This window comes from Strix uralensis, chromosome 7 (assembly GCF_047716275.1).
Source record: "Strix uralensis isolate ZFMK-TIS-50842 chromosome 7, bStrUra1, whole genome shotgun sequence".
NCBI classification, from domain to species: Eukaryota; Metazoa; Chordata; class Aves; order Strigiformes; family Strigidae; genus Strix; species Strix uralensis.
The window spans coordinates 23,754,853-23,774,903 of NC_133978.1; the positions used below are offsets into that span (position 1 = coordinate 23,754,853).

At 41.2% G+C, this 20,051-nt stretch overlaps 1 protein-coding gene across 1 annotated transcript; it reads right to left on the bottom strand.

The window, feature by feature from the left end:
* Positions 1–2,348: 2,348 nt before the first annotated feature.
* Positions 2,349–10,533, bottom strand: ANKRD1 (ankyrin repeat domain 1). The gene is made up of 9 exons (XM_074874908.1): positions 10,105–10,533; positions 8,310–8,489; positions 6,393–6,530; positions 6,195–6,302; positions 5,427–5,525; positions 4,203–4,301; positions 3,960–4,058; positions 3,696–3,794; positions 2,349–2,474 (listed from the first exon to the last, which is right to left on the bottom strand). Exons 1-9 carry the CDS (start codon positions 10,129–10,131, stop codon positions 2,364–2,366), a joined length of 960 nt encoding a protein of 319 aa, XP_074731009.1. The 5' UTR covers positions 10,132–10,533; the 3' UTR covers positions 2,349–2,363.
* Positions 10,534–20,051: the final 9,518 nt, after the last annotated feature.

Sequence of the window (20,051 nt, forward strand, 5' to 3'; positions counted from 1 at the left end):
GAAATATTGCAGAAATCTTGCAGTGGGTCATCTCGGAGCTCTTGGTAATGGGACTGAGCAGAATAGATGAAGTTCGCAGTGGACTAACAGTTCTGTATAATGCTGGTGTCTCAACAACTTTTGCTTCATTCAACAAATAATGAAATATTTTTCCTTTGTTATTACTTGTTGACTGTGATTTGAGTCTGGTTTTATATATAATTATACACACGGCAGTTTATAATTTATGGACTTGCCTCCAAAACAGTGCTCTAACCAGAGAAGAAGCAAAATGTGTTTGTCTGGTGCAATTTTCTGAATGACACATTATCTTGCCTTGGCCGGAGAGTAACCTACTTTGAGCATGGCAGAAGTTGTTTGGAAACTAGCATATGGAAAGAGGCTTTTGAATCCTAGAGACCCTTCTTGCTGTTTGTTTGACTTGATTTAAAAAATTTACAGTCTGCATGTTTGCCCTTTAGGTAGATACAGTGCTTCAGGAACTGATTGAAAAGCTGCTTCTCCCCAAGATTCCTGAAGCACATTGTTCTGGCCACTTTGGTACCTGAACAATTGAACTGCTTCTCGATGAGGATGACAAACAGACTGAGTTAGCCAGCACTGATGTCATTTCTGTTTCCTGCAAGGCATCCTCTCACTGTCCAGGTAATTGTGCAGAAACAAGTTTTGAAGTAGTGGCTTGCAGAGAAGGGCAGTGAGCGGAGGTGTGCCATAATTTTTATGGAGGAGAATGTGTTCACAAATAAAGCCTATGGCTGGCAAGGTGACACTTGCGAGGTATGGTCCTTGTGTGAGAAAAGTCTCATTTGTCTAAAGCTGTTGGCCTCAGTCTAGGATAGTTGGCTGCAGACAGAACAGACGTTTCTTTGGCTTGCTCCTATGTGGTATTACTGTAAATTCACTTAGTCTTCAGAATTGGCACTCCAATAACAACTCTTCATTGCTGCCCACTCCTGACCCCACCTCATTGCCCAGGACACTGCTTTGGCCAGACTGTAGAACCTGCTAGCTAGAAGGTCGCTGACATGGGTTGGTGGAGGTGTGTGGGAGCCTTTGGCATATTTGGCTGGGAGGCCGTGCTGTGGGGCATTAGGATTTTAACTGTCTGCAGCTTGTAATGTCCCAGTGAAATCAGACATTGATGCCCCTGCTGATGGCACTGTTGAGATTGTTCTGCTTCTGCTAAAGCAAAGGGAGAGGTGCCTGCCTTTCTTAGCAGGACTCGGCATCTCCCTTGGCTTGGATAACTGAAGCTGTCTCATGTGCTCCACATAGCTGAGATTTTAAATCAAACTCAGTAATAAAACACTAACTTTGTTTTACTAACTACTCAAGTACTGTCCTTCTGCTTTTTTATATGTGTTTCCATTTAACAAAGTAAGAGATGGCATTTATGTAACAGTGGCAGGGAGGTAGCTCAAGGGCTGACTGCTCTAGGCAGCTGAGACTATTTTTGAGATTTTTAAGAATTTTACAGAGGCCAAGATGTGAACTTAAAGAGAGACAGAATTTCTCTGTGCATGCTCACCACTCCATAATCCACTCCAGCAAATAAAAAGAAACATCGTTTATTTAATCTGAAATAGATCAGTACAAAATGTACAGAAAAAGCAGTACAAATTTACAAATATACATAATCTGGTTTTGCATTCTTCAGTCATCAGACTTTGTAGTAGTCTAGCTTAAAACAAAATTCACATTCCTGATCCTGTCTCCTTTCACCTTCATAACATTGCCTCTGAATCCCACAGTCCAAACCGTTAGGTGATGGTTGGAGCTCTGTCCTCGAGCTCTTTATCAACCGTGATTGCCAAACCCTGTGTAAACCCCAATTACTCAACTGCTTCTTTAAATCCACTTCGCACCTCAGTACACCTTCCATTGCTCTTCCACATACACCACTCATTTAATATTTTAATAGTGAGAATTTGGCAGAGATGAGGCAACAGTTACAAGTATTTGCTATTTAGCCCTATTGGAAGGCTTGAGGGAAGTTGCTGATATGGTTGGAAACTCTGCCATCTAAGACAAAAGGATTTATGTTGCTGGCAAAGATTTCATTAGGATGTAAAGCTCTATAAAAAAAAGCTACAAATAATATTAGGAATCATTAAAAGTTACATTTTAAATAAATAATAAATAGTAATAAATAAAGCCATTTTAGAACCAGTGGAATTTTAACACTCAACCTGCCTCTTAAAATATTTTTTTTGCCTGTTTGTTTTGCAGTTTTCAGTGAAGGTACCTCAACTAATCCAGTACCATGAATATTTTCAGTAAAAGTACTATGTTCAGGGCTATTTTCCTCCAGGTTCATATGAAGCATTTAAAAGCAGCAAAAAGAGAGTGATCTGTTTTCTCTTTCAGAACTTGCTTAGATGGACACTCTTATAGGAATTGTCTTTCAGGCTGTTGAATATCTCTTTGGTGCCATTCTGCCACTGAAGAACAAGATCCATAGGGGTTTTCCCTTGCTGGTTAAAAAGACAGAGGAAGCAAGATTTAATTTCAGACAGTGATTATAAAGTCCTTCGTTCTTCCATAAATATATGTACAGTGCATCTGCCCGATGGGTGACTCTTCAGCATGCACGGGGCCAGGCTTACTCTCACCTCCCTAAGATCAGAGTCCTTTTGCCCTACAGATCTAGTCCCAGTCCTGGTCAGACTCATGAAATCTCCCTGGGTTTCAGTGGGCCTAAGCCATATTAGCAAATACCATGACTAGCAGAGCATGCAGGTGTTTCTTTTGATCTAGTTTAAACTGATTAGAAGTGCATTTAGATGAAACCTCAATAAGACACTCTTCTGTTTAACTGAGAATTCAGATAAGAGTTTGTACTGGTTTAATTAGGTTATGAACCACATCTAAATTAAACAGGAGCAACTTCTGTGTGCAGACAAAGCCTGAGAGCGTCTTTGGCCTTTGGGGCTGTACATTTCATTGTTTTCATACCCTGATGAGGGAGTGTGTGGGCAGAGAGTAGGGAGTGCAAAGCGCTGCAGTGACTGGTTTCTTCCTTGTGCCCTTAAGTTTTGACTGATTGCAAATCAAAAACATCGACTGGCAGTGGTAAAAGACACTTGTCCGTACCGCTGCTGCTTGGTTTGGGTTTGGGAGAAAGTGTTGGTGATGTACTGTATTTTAACAAGTGGCCACAAAGCTCCAGCAATGTACCTGCTGCTGCAGTGGCTATGAGTAAAGAGTCAGGTGGGATTCTTAAACTGAAGCTCTGCTGAGCCACAGGGATTTGTTGCCCGGTGGTCAGGCTAACAGCCTGATCCAGAGGTAGTGCTGGGGCTCGCCATCAGCTGTGGGCTTAACAGCACAGAGACTCTCTGACAAGCTAACATCTTTGTTGTCTCAATGGTGGTTGAAGCCCGGGAGTTGTGCAGAAAGCAAGCGTCTGTACGTTGTATCTTTTCAATATACGATACGCGTAATTAAAATAAATCATAGATGTGATGTTGTTCTAAGTGGCAGCTGACAGTTTTAGAAGAGGTACTAGTTTTTCCTCTTTTCTGTGACCTCCCCCAAGTTATACTTTCCCTGTGTCAGCTCTGCTTTAATTAACTCGAAGTGATCTAATTAAGTCTGTTCGCAATAGTCTCTCCTGGCCTTGAAACCTATGAAACTGCTCTGAAGGGAAACTTATTCTAAAGCAGTTTGAATTACATTTTTTTGCCATTACTTACGCAGTTCTTTATAGTTAGATCCGCTCCATACAGAATCAGAAGCCTGATCATTTTGTAGCGGTTCAGTCTCACGGCATCGTGCATCGGTGTGTCTCCTTCCTAGAGGCACGAGACACGGACCACAGCATCAGTCCCACTGGTGTAATGCTGTGGTCCAGCCCGAACCGTGTAGCTGGGGATTTTTACAGGCAAGTGGAACTATCGAGGCAGACAGCAGCTTGATGCTACCTGATAGCTGATGGGTAAGAAGTTGTTGGTACTTACTCTGTCTCTGGCATTGAGATCTGCTTCACAGGCGATGAGGTGCTCCCCGCAGTCGTACTGACCCGTTCTTACAGCCACGTGCGAAGGGGTGCTGAGCAGCTGAGAGGTGGGAAGAGGAAGCAGTCAGTGGCATGGAACAGGTAAAGTCGGCTTTAAGAACAGCTGCCAAAAGTTATCTACTTGGAGTAAGGGTTAGCCTTTCATCTCCAATTTAAATGGCTGCAGAGTCCCAGAAGTACATACCTTGTCTCTTGCATTTCTGTTTATCCCTTTGTCCAGTAAGAATTTCAGAACATCCAGGTTCCCCCCCCGGCACGCCCAGTGCAGGGCTGTAGATTCAAGCTGCAGCAGGAAAAACAAATGGAAAGTAGTTTAATTCATCATTCTATTTTAAAAAAAATTAAACCATTTTGATCAAATTTCTAAATTAATCCAAAATCATTTTCATGCAATTTAACCTCAAGCACTTCACTGTGATCACTGAGTTGTTTCTAGTAACAGCTTTTCTTATTTTGCCCTAATATCTTCAACACTGTGAGTTTCTCACTCTTCACACTCACTGCATATTGCTCTTAAAGACAGAGATTGTGGCAGTGCTGCTGTGAGAGAGGGTGTGGTTTGTCTATTCTGTGAACTTGGAAGTTATCTTTAGCCAGGTATGAGGTTGGTATGTGCTAGTTAATATTTTTCATTCAGTGCCTTTTGGGTTCTAAAATTAGAAGAAAATGAAGCTCAAGGGAAAGAATAGTTTTCTTTTTTAAAAAAAAAAAATTAATATAGGCATGTCCACAAAGTGAATTTTGCTCTACAAGATTCAGGTTCTCTGCCCACAGCTCTGCTGTGAGAAGTGGAATGTCACTTGAAGGTCTTGCTCTGCCTGTTGTTCCTCCTGTTTCTTACGCTCTTCATGAGCATTGCTGGGTTAAGTGAGGGGCAGCAAGGCTGCCCAGTTCCAACGGTTTAGCAGAGAGACAAAGACCTAGGAGCAGAGAAGCAAAAACACAGCTGCAGAAGCCGTTGATACTCAGCTACCCTTGTGGCTGGCGTTCGGAGGAGCAGGGATCTCTGCCGAGCAGAGCCTTGAAATCCCACTGGAGAACGTACACGCTGTGCTGAGCCCTGGATACATGTGTGGGACAGCGGTATCTCCACCACCTGCTAGCAGGCTGAAGCAGTAGCCTGACCTCAGCTCTCTTACCCTATGTTAGGCTTTGTTGTTTGTGGCAGTCTACTGGCCAATGTGTTCCTCCACTTCCTGTGTTTTACAGCAACCATTTTGGCAAAAGGAGGCAGATACCCCCTCCTGAAACCTCTTCTCAACAGTGTTATTTTAAGGATAAACTTACAAGACATTGTAAGGCCTTTTAATAATCCTCTTCTATAAGAAGCACTTTTATAAGTGCTTCTCTTGGCACTTATAAAACAATGAGCAGTTTTTTAAAAGAAGTGTTGAGTTGATGTGCATACCATGTCTTTCTGTTCAAGCTGAGCTCCAGCTTCCACCAACTTTTTCACCACCTCTAGATGTCCTTCAGAGCATGCCCTGTGCAATGCAGTGCGTTTGTACTGGCAATTAAAACAGTGCAAAGTCAGATATTAAATATGGCACAAAGAGATATCTTTAAATCTTTTCTCCCCTCCTCCTTAGGATGATGGCAAATACATACTTTGTGCTGATTCATTTTCAAGAGATAATACTTTTGAGACCTGAAATCTGCTAAATTTTAATAGCATCCTGATAGCTGAGAGCTGCCTACCCAGCATTTTAAAGGGTGTGAGAAATATCTGCAGTATGGCATTCAATTTTAAAATGATGCCTGTTGAGTTTCCCCATCCAACATGCTACGCTGCATTTTGCAAATGCAGCTTACGCATTATGGAGTATGAGGGCAGGCAGCATCGCTTTTTTTGTCATTCTGCAGACAAATTTTTTACCTCTTCATCTGCAGCATTGGAAGATCACATGTTACAGAAAATGAGGGTCTCCTGGGCACCAACAGCTTGCTTTTAAATATAAAGATTCTTCTGATGTAATGCTACTTTGAAGAGTCCCAGTGGCCCCTTTATCACTGGAAAACTTGATATACAAAACTTCCAGTGTTTATGTACTTACACCCCCACCCCCCCCTTTTTTTCTCCTCATGTGTGGAAGCTACAAAACCTAGTGGTAAAAGTTATTTTTGCTCTGTAATAACCTCTCTTATGTAGAGACGTTAGTAAGAAGGAAGATTGTACCTCATCACAGACATTTGGATCCCCTTTGTCTGACAGGTATTTTTCAATTACTGGCATCTTATTCTGCAGTGCAGCTCTGAAGAATGTGGGTATATCCACTGGTCCTGTCTGATGGAAAGAAATATACAGGGCATAAGTGTGTGTGGTGTAAAACCCTATCAATGCTTTCCCAGAAGAAGGTACTTTGAAATAACTTACAATAACTTCTGGTTCAGGTTCCTTTAAAACAGGGACTTTCACTTTCTTGCATTTTTTCTTCTTCTTCAGCTGAATAATTTTTTCAAGATCCTCCAAGTTTTCAAGTTTTGACCTCTCCTCTAATTTCTTCTTCTTCAGCTGAAACAAATCAGGGAAGCCAACAAGTTGAGCTGAGTGTGACCACCTCTGCCTTTCAGAGTGGCAGGACAGCATGTGATACTATTCAGGTTAATTCAGTTAAGACTAGAACAACTTTGAAATAAGTTGTCTTTTTTTTACTACTATGGTTAATTGACATCTAGAATAAGTTACTAAGTGTGTGAGGAATTCTACATCTATAGTTTTTCATACACCATTGGACCTCTTCCAAAATGCTGCTTCAGCCATATGTTGTGGGCTAGATAGCATGAATTTTTGGTCCATGTTAAGCCAGGAGTCAGAGCAGCACTGCAGTCCCTTCTGGCCCAACAATTTTAAGAAATCTCATGTGCAGTTTATGAGAGCTGGGAAGCTGCTGCAGTTTCAGCTGACTTCCACCAAGCGTTTTTTCTTCAACCACTTTTATGAAGCAGCCCCTGATTTATTGTAATCCTCTTTGCTGAAAAGTAAGTGAAGAGCAAGGTTTGTACCCGTCTTAGCATTTCAGTCAGCAAGTGTTACATTTTGGTAAGCTACAAAGAATGTCCTCAGTATCCTTGGAGGGGCCATTCAATAAATGTTTAAGACTTTTTCAAGCCTGCTTGTAAAAAGCATCCCTGCATGGAGTCAGTATGGGACACTACTAACATCAAGGGCAAATGTGTTGCCTGAACTGAGATCCTAAGTAGCATGAGGTGTCCTTGACTTCAGAAGGGGGATTCACAAACAAGGGGTAACTCAGGGTGAATACAGATGACAGATTCTGTCCCATGGTAGCATTAAGGGTAAATACATTGGTGAGACCCTGTCATATGGTATACATTTTTTTCAACTGAATTCTTATTCAAGTTATTTCCACCCTTTCTTTTTATTGTTCTCTGCATTTAGGGTTTGATCTGTAGATCACTGAATTAATGGAAAATAATTATGTTGGCTGAGTGGACTGTGGATCAACTGGAAACCTAAAAAGTTCTTAGAACCCTGTTTTGAAGGAACTCAAAAATCCTCTGTGGCAAGTAATGATCATTCTGTTGAAGGTGAAGGTGTTTATTTTAATATTTCTGAGGTTTACTTTCCCACCCTTCTTTTTTTTAGAACAAAGTCTTTTGCCCCCTGCTAGATAAACTTTTTCATTCAGTTGCTTATTTTTTAAGCAATCTAAGATGTTACAACTACTATAATTTTTTGGGGAAAAAAAAGCATCAGTTCTTAGGGATATAGGGAGAATTGTCATGCCCAGGAATACAAAATGGTACTTTCCTGTAGTCCAGTATCACTTTCATTTGTAATTGTTTTTCCCAAATGTGCTACTAAGCATAATACAGTGTTTTCATAAAAAGAACATTTTCATGGTGGACATGGCTTCTGGCTTCAGAAATGCACTCATGTCTTTCTTGGGTTAGTTATTTTTGGTGGCAGTCATTAGGTGTGCAAGCTGTAGGTGTTTTATGGGCTATGATTGCTCCCCGCCTCACTGACAGCTGGCAGCAGGTGACTGTGGGCAGGTGGGAGCCCCCAGGGTTTCAGTCAAACGTTATAGGGGGAGTTTGGGATTCTGCTTCACAGTGTTGCTGCCTGCATCCATAGGCTACAGGAGTCAGCAGATCTTCATGGCCTTCAGAGGACTTTAGACCAACCTTGTTTGGTGGTGATCTCCCAAGGGTTTATCTAGCTCATCATGCTTGTATTTCTATCTTAGAAAGAGGCAAAGCTTCAGGGGCTGCAGCAGAAAGTGCACACAGCATGATAAAAAGCCAAGCACAAAACCCAAGAGCCTACCTCTGCTTCTATTTTTTTCTCCTTCTCATAAGCCAGATCACCTCGGGTCAGTGAGTGTTCAGAGACTGTCTTTAGGTCCTCCTGCTTCTCCAGTCTTACAGCAGCTTCATATTCTCCATTTTTGAAGTCCTCAGGGAGGAAGCTGCCAGTCTCTTTATCGTCAACTTTCTTCCCAGTCACCTGTAAAAGCAAATATCATACAATATATGTAGCAGTTTCACAACTGCAGTAGCCACCCCCTGGGAACATGGATTACCTAGGGGCTAATCACATGTCATTCCTGTCCTACTCTAGGAGTGTGTGACAGACAGAGTGCAGACCTCATTGAGCCTGTGCCTGGATTAACTGTGTATATGAATGGCTAGAGCCATCTTGCTTGCAGGCAGATCTCCCACATCCATGCAGCAACCCCCCCTTGGCATCTTCAGGGCTTGGATCAAGATCCATGAGGCCAACTCACAGTCTAACTCCCCACCTGGCTGGGGCTGAGGTGCTGCTGTACTGACAAAAGCCAGAGAGTTGGGAAGAGCATTGTTTTTGCTCAGGATTTTTGTTGTTTGTTCACTCAGCAGCATGTATCAGACTCATCAGAAGGCTGTAAAAGGCTGTGGTGGAAAGAGCCACCCTGACCAGCCACCAGCACCCTGCAAGTGTTGAGCAGGGGAACTGAGCAGGTAGAGTGGGAGGAGAGGCTTTCTCCCTTGGGACCTTACAGTTTTATTGAAACACATCCAATGCAGTTAAATCGGGTTGCTGAGTAACTTCAAAGCTAGTTTTACCCATCGCTGTTAGTACCAAAGTCCCCATTTATAGCACTCAGCAAAATAGCAGAAGGTAGTTCTTGCGCAGAAGCTATGTGATGCTGTGCGACAGCATAGCTTTCAGTAGCTTTCAGAAATATTTATGATGTTCAATTAAGTATGTACAAAGAGATAATTTGTTAAACTTGGTAGAGGCTGTTGTGCACTTTGAGAGTGGTTCAGTAAATTCACGTGGCCTAGACTGCCTTTCCATTCAATCACCTTGTAAAATTGTGTTTGTTACAGAGTTTAACACTAGAGAAACTGTCAGGGCCTTGCCAAAGAATTTAAGACAGTTTTAACTAGTTAGGCTATATGGCAGTTGCATCTTAACATAGCCATCTGGGAGAAAAAGCAGTTTCTGCACAACGTTACAGTGTTTTACTGAATCATTCCTGTTTCCCCATTTTATTGATCAAATCAGGCATTCTTAGTCTGAACCCTGCAGTGGGGTGTCCTATTACTTGTGATCTGGTTTAGACTACTTTTTAAAGGCTTGTTGCACCATGAACAGCAGTGAGTGTAGGAACTGTTAGTTTTATTATTAGAAAATAATGCTATTACTAAACTGTTTGTTTAGTATTAGAAAACACTTCAGTTTTCCTGCATTGATACCTTCTCCCAGTCCCTTACTAGACAGATTACTCAGTGTGATCATAAACTTCATAGATTCCAAAAAAATAAAAATGAAAATCAAGGTCAAAGGAAATTACATAGCTAAATTTTGGTCAGTCTCTTCTTCCTGGTGAACCATGTTCTGATGCAAAATCCAAACAGCTATGTTGTTGTATGAGTGGTAAGCCCCCTTCCCAAGGAAAAGTTGAAGTGAGAACATAATAGAATAACATACACTATATACAGGGCTTGCACCTAGAGCACAGCAGTGCTGGTAACCTGATAAATCACAATTCATAAAGGTTGTCTCTCTCTGCCTGGTATAATGACAGTCTAAAAAGAAAAAAAATTATGAATAAATGAAAGAAGGTTGTACCTACCAGCTCTTCTACTTTCATCATCATCATATTTGCTGGTGTTTGAAGGTTGTACTCCTGTATGACTGAAACTCCCTCCCAAGTGCTCAGGCCAGCTCTGCAGGGACCACCACGCTAGCTTTGCTTATATATCTTTGGGAGAACTGTGCTTGAATGAGATAATCTTCCAACCTGGGAATCCAAGTATGTCCCTTGGGCTTGCCAGCTGAGAGGTAGGCTTGAGCTCATTCCAGACATGTTAATGAGCCAGATCTGGTGTCGAGGCAGGGAGGGGGGCGTCAGTTGGGCGAGGAAGGGTGAGCCTCACAGTCTAACCACACCGAGTATGTGAATCGGAATGAAATGTGAGCTCATCATTCCTTTGGCAATGACTGCATGGCTCAGCAATGTGAGTCATTCTGTGTTCCCGGTGCCCACTAGGACAGCTGTCTGTTGATATAGCATTATAACTTCATCTTCTTTTTTTTAATTTTTTTTTTTTTTAACTGACATTCAGATGACTGTAAGACACTGGAAAGGGTAAGTGGCTTGCATACAATACTTGTAGTAATACCTTCCTGATAAATGGATGTGACCCCTTAAGTCTCGGAAAGCCATTCTTTTCATTGCTATTTATTCTTGGATGATAAACAGTTTTAGGGGAAAGGATTTTTCTCATCATGATGGCAGTCTTCTATATTTGTTGGAACGAATTCTCTGAAGGGATTACTAAGCCAGAATGATGTCTCTGGTGCTAAAAGGGCCTATGACATGATAAGTTACAATCAGTGTAACATCTCAAAACAGCAAGCTTTGCATTTTTCTGGGACTTTGTCAGTGATCATAAGCAGAATAATAAATTATGTCCTATTGTAAAAAAAAAAAAAAAAAGTAAAACTAATACTGTTTTCTCAGGCAATATTTTCCTTTTGGATATGAGAAAATAGAAGAAGTGATTTGTTCATTTTTGGAGATAAGATGGGATACAGACAAATATATACAGATGATGTGTGTGTTTTGGGGAAAAGGAATTATTGAGTCCTTTGGAAAAGCTTTTCTTGTGCCGTGAATCAGAGTAGCCTGGAAGCAGGAGAAAGAACACCAGCAGAAGGCAATTTTATAAAATGAAGATGCATTAATTTTTGCATTTAAAGAGTGGATAAATGTCAAGAAAAATCAGTTCTGTCATTCTGCAATGCTTGGAGCTCCTGTCTGGTGAGGTATAAGCCTGGCTGTAGGCATCCAGGTCACCTGGCTGAAATAAATACATCTGCTCAGGTGCTTCAAGTATGACATGTACATAAGTGCTTCACCAAATCAAGACCTAACTATCTTGGGTGTTGTTTATATCATTAGCATCATTAGCATGCTGCGTTCCTGACACTGACCTTTCAAGGTGTCTCTCCTCTGAACTATCTCCCAGTAATCTGAGTACATCCAAACTTGTCTTCTAGTGCCCATCATACCTATGCCCTCCCTTTCCCTGAAATGAAGCTGTACATCAGGTGGTTCCTTTACTACTCAGAATATATATGACATTAGAAGATGAGCCCCAGAACTAAAATAGAGTATGTGGCAGCAAGAGAACCTTTCAGAACATTTTTTTCCAAACCTAAGTACAGCCAGGCTACCATTCCCCCCAAGTGGTATGTCCTGAATCACACCGCTGTGCATTTTTTCACAGCAGTTTTGTACTCCTGCTATATGTCTCTATGATAAGACGCAGCTCAGTTTGGATTTTTCTTAGAATCATAGAATCATAGAATCATTGAGGTTGGAAAAGACCATTAATATCATTAAGTCCAACTGTTAACCTAGCACTGCCAAGTCCACCACTAAACCACATCCCTAAGTGCCACATCTACAGGTCTTTTAAATACCTCCAGGGATGGTGACTCAACCACTTCCCTGGGCAGCCTGTTACAATGCTTGACAACCCCTTTGGTGAAGAATTTTTTTCCTAATATCCAATCTAGACCTCCCCTGGTGCAACTTGAGGCCATTTCCTCTTGTTCTATCACTTGTTACTTGGGAGAAGAGACCAACACCCATCTCGCTACAACCTCCTTTCAGGTAATTGTAGAGAGCGATAAGGTCTCCCCTGAGCCTCCTTTTCTCCAGGCTAAACAACCCCAATTTCCTCAGCTGCTCCTCATAAGACTTGTTCTATAGACCCTTCACCAGCTTTGTTGCCCTTCTTTGGACACGCTCCAGCATCTCAGTATCTTTCTTGTAGTGAGGGGCCCAAAACTGAACACAGTATTCAAGGCGTAGCCTCACCAGTGCTGAGTACAGGGGGACAATCCCTTCCCTAGTCCTGCTGGCCATACTACTTCTGATACAAGCCAGGATGTTATTTGCCTTCTTGGCTACCTGGGCACACTGCTGGCTCATATTCAGTGGCTGTCAACCAACACCCCCAGGTCCTTTACCACTGAGCAGCTTTCCAGCCACTCTTCCTCAAGCTTGTGATGTTGCATGAGGTTGTTGTGACCTAAGTGCAGGACCTGTCACTTAGCCTTGTCGAACCTCAAACAAGTGGTCTCAGCCCATCCAGCCAGCTTGTCTAGATCCCCCTACCTAGGTCCAGAGTCTTCTTACCCTGAAGCAGACCAACACTCCTGCCCAACTTCGTGTCATCTGCACACTTACTGAGGGTGCAGTTGATCCCCCCATCCAGATCATTGATAAAGATATTAAACAGAACTGGCCCCAATACTGAGTCCTAGGGAACACCACTTGTGACCAGCTGTCAACTGGCCATGAGCAGCCAGTTTCTCCAGGAGAATGCTGTGGGAAACGGTGTCAAAAGCTTTACTAAAGTCTAGGTAGACAATATCCACAGCCTTTCTCTCATCCACTAAGCAGGTCACCTTGTCATAGAAGGAGAATAAGTTAGTCAAACAGGACCTGCCTTTCATAAACCCATGCTGACTGGGCCTGATCACCTGGTTGTCCTGTACGTGCCATATGATGATGCTCAAGATGATCTGCTCTATAACTTTCCCTGGCTCTAGTTTCCTGGATCCTCCTTCTGGCCCTTCTTGTAGATGGGCATCACATTTGATAACCTCCAGTCAACTGGGATCTCCCCAGTTAGACAGGATTGCTGATAAATGATTGAAAGTGGCTTACTGAACACTTCTGCCAGCTCCCTCAGTGCCCTTGGGTGGATCCCATCCGGCCCCATAGACTCCTTGGATTATGGGGGTTTCATTCTGCTCCCAGTCTCTGTCTTCCAGCTCAGGGGTCTGGGTACCCTGAGAACAACTGGTTTTACTCTTAAAGACTGAGAAAAAGAACGCCTTAGCCTTTTCCACAGCCTTTGTCACTATTGTTTCCTCCCTCATCCAATAAAGGATGAAGATTGTCCTCAGCCCTCCTTTTACTGCTAATGTATTTATATATATGTAAGCATATATATAACAAGAATATATACATTCTTGTTTACAAATGTGCTGTAACAGCTTATCTCAGCCTGTTTTGCTCTGTGATGCTTATTTGGGAAATTGTCTTGAAATCCACAGCCCTAACAGGACAACTGCAAAGACAGCTTTTGGTTTAGTGGAAACAGATCACAGCAGAGACATGATGTGGGAAGAGACATGTAGGGCTTTGCTTTAAGGCCAAAAACTGTTTAAGAAGCTGTGAACTACCTCTGGACCCATTGTATTTGAAGTTTACTTCTTTTTTTTAAAAAACAGCTTTTACTTTTCCTTTTTTTTTTTTTTTTTTTTTTAAACAGCCTGATATATAAAACTTACTCAGCAAAACTTACACTGGAAGGTTTAAGTGGATAGATCTTCATCTGCAAATGATACATAAATCCAGAGCTAGAGTAGCTTTACAGGAAACCTCAGTGCTCTGAGGGGAAACACAAACCCACTTCTCACATCATGAGTGCTACCAAAAAACCCCAGTTTATTTAGAGATGATTTAGTAATTATCTTTAAAACATCCCATCCCTGATGACTAAAAGAATAATAAAGAATAGAAAAAGTCTTTCTTGATTGTCCTGAGTTTCTTGTGAAAAGGGTGGCACAAAGAAACACACTTTAACCAAAGGCTGGAATCTGAATTAACCTAAATGCTTTTAAGCTAAATGTCATGTAAACCAAGGTAACCATATTGAAATAGTACAAATGCAGAGATTCATATCAGCTCAGACTCTCGGCCAGATGCTTATTGTTATTGCTTAATATTGGAGGGGGAAGTAGTATAATTAGCTTGCTACCTTGTGCTGGACTGTAACCACTTAATCACCTTTCAACAAGTGATTTCTCATTAAGGTGGTAATAGCAGATGGTTAGTGGGAGATGTGTAATGGGAATCTGAAAAACTCTTGCCATTCTGCTAAAGGATAAGGGCAGAGCAATGATCTGCAAGGTGTAAGGCAATCAGATATTGCCACAAAAAAACTTCACAGAGAAAAACACAAAAGGGCAGTAGACTCAACATGACAGAGATAAAATTATATGGCACACCCTGTTCCCTGCTGTCAAAAGAGAAGTTGTCTGAATAGTGTAAAGAATTTTTGCAATTAATTTTTTAAAGAGGTTAATGGTAGAGTGAAAGCATTATGTGTGATATAGATGATATTGCCACCTCCTGTCAAGTGTATTACCATCATGTTTTCAATGCCGTCACTGCTGTACTCTGCTAACTTACATTTTCCAGCACTCTGTCCTTGGCTCTGTCCTTGCGTCTGAAGATGTTGCCCTTTGGAATGCCCTTGTGCCTGGCTGTCTCTGTCTGTCTCCTGCTGCTAAATAAGTAAAGGTATGAAGAAATCAGTTGCTGGGGAGTGGTTATGCACCTGAGAGGCTATTAGTCCAGCAAACTATGTTCCATGTGTGTGCAACAAGGATAAATTCACACCCAAGGTACACGCAAGAAGCCATAACCCATAGCTTACTCCCCCTGGATTAGTGATGTGTTGGTATGTAATGGCTTGTTTATTTCTCAGTATGTGTGAGCATCCAGCATGCCTTACATATATCCACATACAACAGAGCAGCAAGTAATAGTATATTGCAAGAACTGTATTTGTTTCCTCCTCTTTTTTAGCTGTTTGTTTTCCATGAAAGGCAGGAAACACTTTTATTTGTCTAACATACACTTTGATATTTATTGTCAAAAAGCAGTTTGGGTATGAGTTAACTATAATATGCAAATTATACCACTCATGCTCTAGCTTTTTCAACATAGCGATATATACATCTGCTTTTTCTAAAGTGATCAGGGAATTGCTACATCATCTGTTTAAAACAACTTGGGGACTTCTTATCAATGTATATTTTTGTGCATAAAACTGCTAAAGAGAAACACATTGTCTCTTAGGGGAAAAAAACCCCAAAACTATTTCACCTAGCAATATAAAGTTAGTTTTAAGTACAAAATTATAGTATAAGAAATTATTAAGTTAAAGGATGAGGCTATAATTCCATTTCTTCAGATCAGTTGTTATTGAAGAATCAAAGTCATAGTCTGACAGTTTGCTGGTCTGGCCAGCACAGTCCTCTGGTGTCAAAACTCAAACCAGCAATGAGTCAATAGTTGCATCACTTACTGTAGGCCTTAAAAAAAACCTTCCTCAAATTCCTCCCACATTAGTGTTGGGGATTTCACATAATAAGAAAAAAACCCCTGTGATTTCTATTTAAAAACAAGGGATCTGAATTTATCTGAAGCCCTGAGCTTTATCGTGATGGCATTTGTAAGACACATGAATCTGGCTAATTTATCTTAATAGGTCTCAATTAACAAGCAAGTGCAGCAAAACACCAGAAGGGTTGTTATCTGTGGTCAAATGAGTTTATCTACTGGCTACTTGGCCTTCCTAGTCAGCAATACAGGTCAAGGTCCTGCTGCTCCAGCACACCTGTGCCTATGTTCACATAACCTTTGATTACATTTCTGTGTGGTCAAGGGATTACAATATTCCCTCAGCTGCTGCAAAAAGGCTCTCTGTATCAATGTGGACTTGTCTTAAAAGTTTCTGCCATTCATAAATACTCCAGAACAACTCCAAGTCAGTCAGGAAAGGAAAAGTGCTTAGAGAACTGCAGAAGAAGTTATCCTTACAGTGAGAGCATGCCTGCAAACCCTGGTCACTTGAGTCATGATCCAACAGGTACCTCTACGCTGGCCAATTGCTCTGCAGTAAAGCATGGCCAGTGCTTTTGCCTAGCGGCAAGTGAGAATTCAGCTTCACTCCAAATAAGCTGTGACTATTTTTTATTTCATTTTTATTTTGAATTTCACATTGTCTAACTTAAAGATTCCAGTTATTCAATCTTGCTGTACCTTTGCCTGAAAGCTCCTAAATGCTCCCTCTCATCCCAGTAGTGCACGGCCTTTTTGCTGTGTAAATGTAAGGGGATGCTATAGTTTTGAGTGATACAAACATCCCTCTGAAATGCTGCATAGCATGCGCAGGTCTGTTCCTTGTTTATGCAGAAAAAATCTAGATCCTAGCTGTCCTTCTCTCCACTTAAATAGCAAAAGTAGAAGCTCAGGAGACATAGGAGGGCTCCCTTGGGCAGCAGTGCCAGTCTTCATGGGCTGTTCATGAGGGAGGAATGGTCACTTACAACTGGCTGCTTCAATTTTGGGAATTCCACTCTGAAAAGGTGGCAAGTTTTATGTGGAGCTGCTTACCAGGAGTGGCCAAATAACATCCAATCATTGCTTTTCCCTGTCGTGTTACATTACAGCACATGTTGAAGTAGTTATCTAACAGGATTCCTAAATCACTCTCCAGGCAGAATTGATGAAATCACAGTCATAACATGCAATAACAAGGAGGACCTTGGGAGGTCGTCTAGTACAAGTTTCTGCTCAAAACAATGTCAAAATTTAATTCAGGTTCAGGGCTTCATCCAGTCAGATCTTGAAAACCTCCAAGGACAGAGATTTCATAACTTCCCTAGCCATCTTGATTCAATGCCTAAGTATCCTCATAGTGATTTTTTTTTTCCTTATATACAGTTGAAACTTTCCCTGTTTCAATTTATGATCATGGTCTCTCATTCTCTTCCTATATACCTCTGTAAAGAGCCTGGCTCTGCTTTCTTTGTTAACGTACTCGTAGGCTGCTCTTAGTTTTCCTGAAACCTTGTCTTCTTCAGTCTGAACAAGTCTAGTTCACTTATCTTACACGATATGTGCTCCAGCCCCCAACCATCTTGGGACTCATTTTACATCATTGTTTGGACACATGATGAAAATACTAAACGATGTTGTACCAGGAACTGATCCTTGTGGGAATCTGCTGGAAATAGTTCCACTCATTTCTCTCACCACTTTGCGATCTGTCAGTGAGCCAGCTTTTAGTTCTTCCAAAGTGCATCCTTTTAATTCCATATAATGCATGCTTTTTAATTGTACCAACATATGCCATGAAATGAAATGCTTTGGCAAGACCCAGGTAAACTGCATTAACATGAATGCTACTCTCAACCAGACCTTTCATCCTGTGGAAAGAGACTTGTTTAAAAAGATCTGCTTTGTATTCAGCCACATGGATTGGCATTCGCTGCATGTAACATGTCCGATTCTTTCTTGATAAAGCTTTGGTTAACCCTTCCCCCTGTTTTCCTGGCACAGAGTCAGGTCAGCCTGCTTGTTATACTCTTTCATCATTATCAGCCAGTTGAAATATCTTGGGAGCTAAGGCAAAGAAAAAAAAAAATTTAAAAAATTTAAAAAAAAAAGGAGCTTCTTTACTGGCACTGAGACTGGCCTGTGAGCTCTTTGGATGCAACCCAAGCGGATGCTCTCTCTCAGGGAGGTTCCTGCATCCTGTGCATAAAAGAGAGCTGAGGGAATCAAGGTGAGAAAGAAATGGATGGATTTTGCTTAAAAATATGAGAATGTTTTCATAGAACATTGATTTTGTAATCTCTTTGCAAAACAATAGTATGTCACAACACTGGTATAATATGTGCACTCAGGCATAGCAGCTTCTCTTATTTATTGAAACCGTATCCTCTCTAATGTTAGAAACAGGTTGAGGAGATTTTGAAAATTGCTATTACCTGGAAAAAACAACACTTTTATGGTTTTTTTTTGCTTTTAACATATTGCAATTAAAATGTAAATGCATAAATCTGCTTCACATTAAATTTGCTGAAAAGCTTTTCCCCCCCTTTCATGAGATGAGGTTTCATTGGCAATGAGATGTTACTGGATTTGCATCCAAGCTATTTTTAACAAATATCTCCTTTGATTGCCATAATACCAGTAAGGGTGGAAAAACATTGATGCAACTTTGGAATTACATTACATCATGTTATGTTGGTCATCCTCTTGGGGCTAGAGGATATTTCTGTGACTTCAAACACAGATGGAAAAATCAATTTTCTCTTTTTTATCAATTTGTTACAGGTACAGTACATATACTAAAAAGGCAATTTGAGTTTAATCTTAGAGAAGAAAGTAATTGAAAACCAACAGAAAACAAACATAAAAAAACCCAACCCTACTTTTCCTCCAAAGTCATAATCAGAGGCAAATTTATGTCAGATGATGAACTTGGAAAAAACCTTGTGCTCTTCTGTAACACACAGAAGTTTTACAGGAGTCCATTACGACGCTTTGGCATGGGATTTCTGTATCCCGTTTTATTTCAGGAGAAAAATGTAGGGAATGCATGAAAAAGGAGGAAAGAGGAATGAATGATCTAAATTGGTTTCTCTGGGCCTGCAAACTGCAGTGTATTCATTTGCAGGCACTATTTTTAGTAAGTTGTTATTTCACAAGAGAAAATACCAAAAATCTCCCCCATAGCTATTTTCTCTCAGCAAAGGCATCTTCACACCAGAGCCAGTTGGATAAGGAGACCATGGGGTAGGCCTTTTCCCTAAAAAATCTGTTCTTAGCCAAACTAAGGAGCTAGAAAGGTGACTAGGTTGTGACTAGCCAGTTCTTACTGAGGCTGTACTAAGCCCATACTCTGCCCATATCTAACTCACATACTCTGTAAGAAATTTTCTATGAGCTTTGCTTTTTTTTCATGTCTTTTTAGACCATCTGTGTGTCAAAGCCAGTGTAGGGGTAGACTGTTCTCACTATAACATGATAGAAACACCAGGGAGAGCCTTCTTTTTCCTCCCCTCAGGGCACTGAGGAGGCAGATACAGGACAACATTAATTCAAATGAAACACTGAATTGCATGGTGAAGAAATATAAAAACAGACACATATGTTCCTTTTTCTGATGGATGCAAGAAAAAAATCAAGAAGCTGAGAGTACTGAAGGGCATTCTCATTTATCTATGCCCAACTTTTCAGATGGCCAAGGGTTCTTGCTAGGCAACCGCAGAGGTGATTACATTCACTAATGTTCCCATTTGAATGGAACGAAGAGGCTGCTGCCTTCTCTGACACTCTTACTCAGACCACTGTGTTGTCTTTATTTCAAGTGATGGCCATTCAATTCAGCTGAGAAACCTTATGCTTTTGTATCACGTTGCATGATGAGGAAGGGGAAAGGGCATTGCTTCCCTGCTTTGCAGTACAAGTGGGAGAACTGGTCTGGAGGAAATAAGAAATCACCAGGATCTTTGCCAAGAAACTGCAGCTTGTGAAACATAGCACAGTTTGGGTGAGTTATTTTGTCTTCTTCTTAAAGTCTCTGCAATTCTTAGTTTTGGCAGAAAGTGGAAGAGAAATATTGAAACATTGCACGTCCATCTAAATTCCATGGGGCTCCCAGCTTTCCTGAAGCAAGGAAGTATAGGACATCTCAGGCTGACAACAACTTTTCCTGATTTCCAGCCCCAACAGGTCTAGAAAATCTTTTTCCTTTCTTTTTCAATGTTCTTGAGCCTTATCTGTCAGAGGTCAAACTCACGGTCACAGTCAAACTCTTATATTTGCACATGCTGGCTTAGCATGCCAGACTGCTGAGTTTGTAGCCAAGTGTAGATGAATTTGTGGTCATCCTTGCAACTTCCTATTGGGGTTTC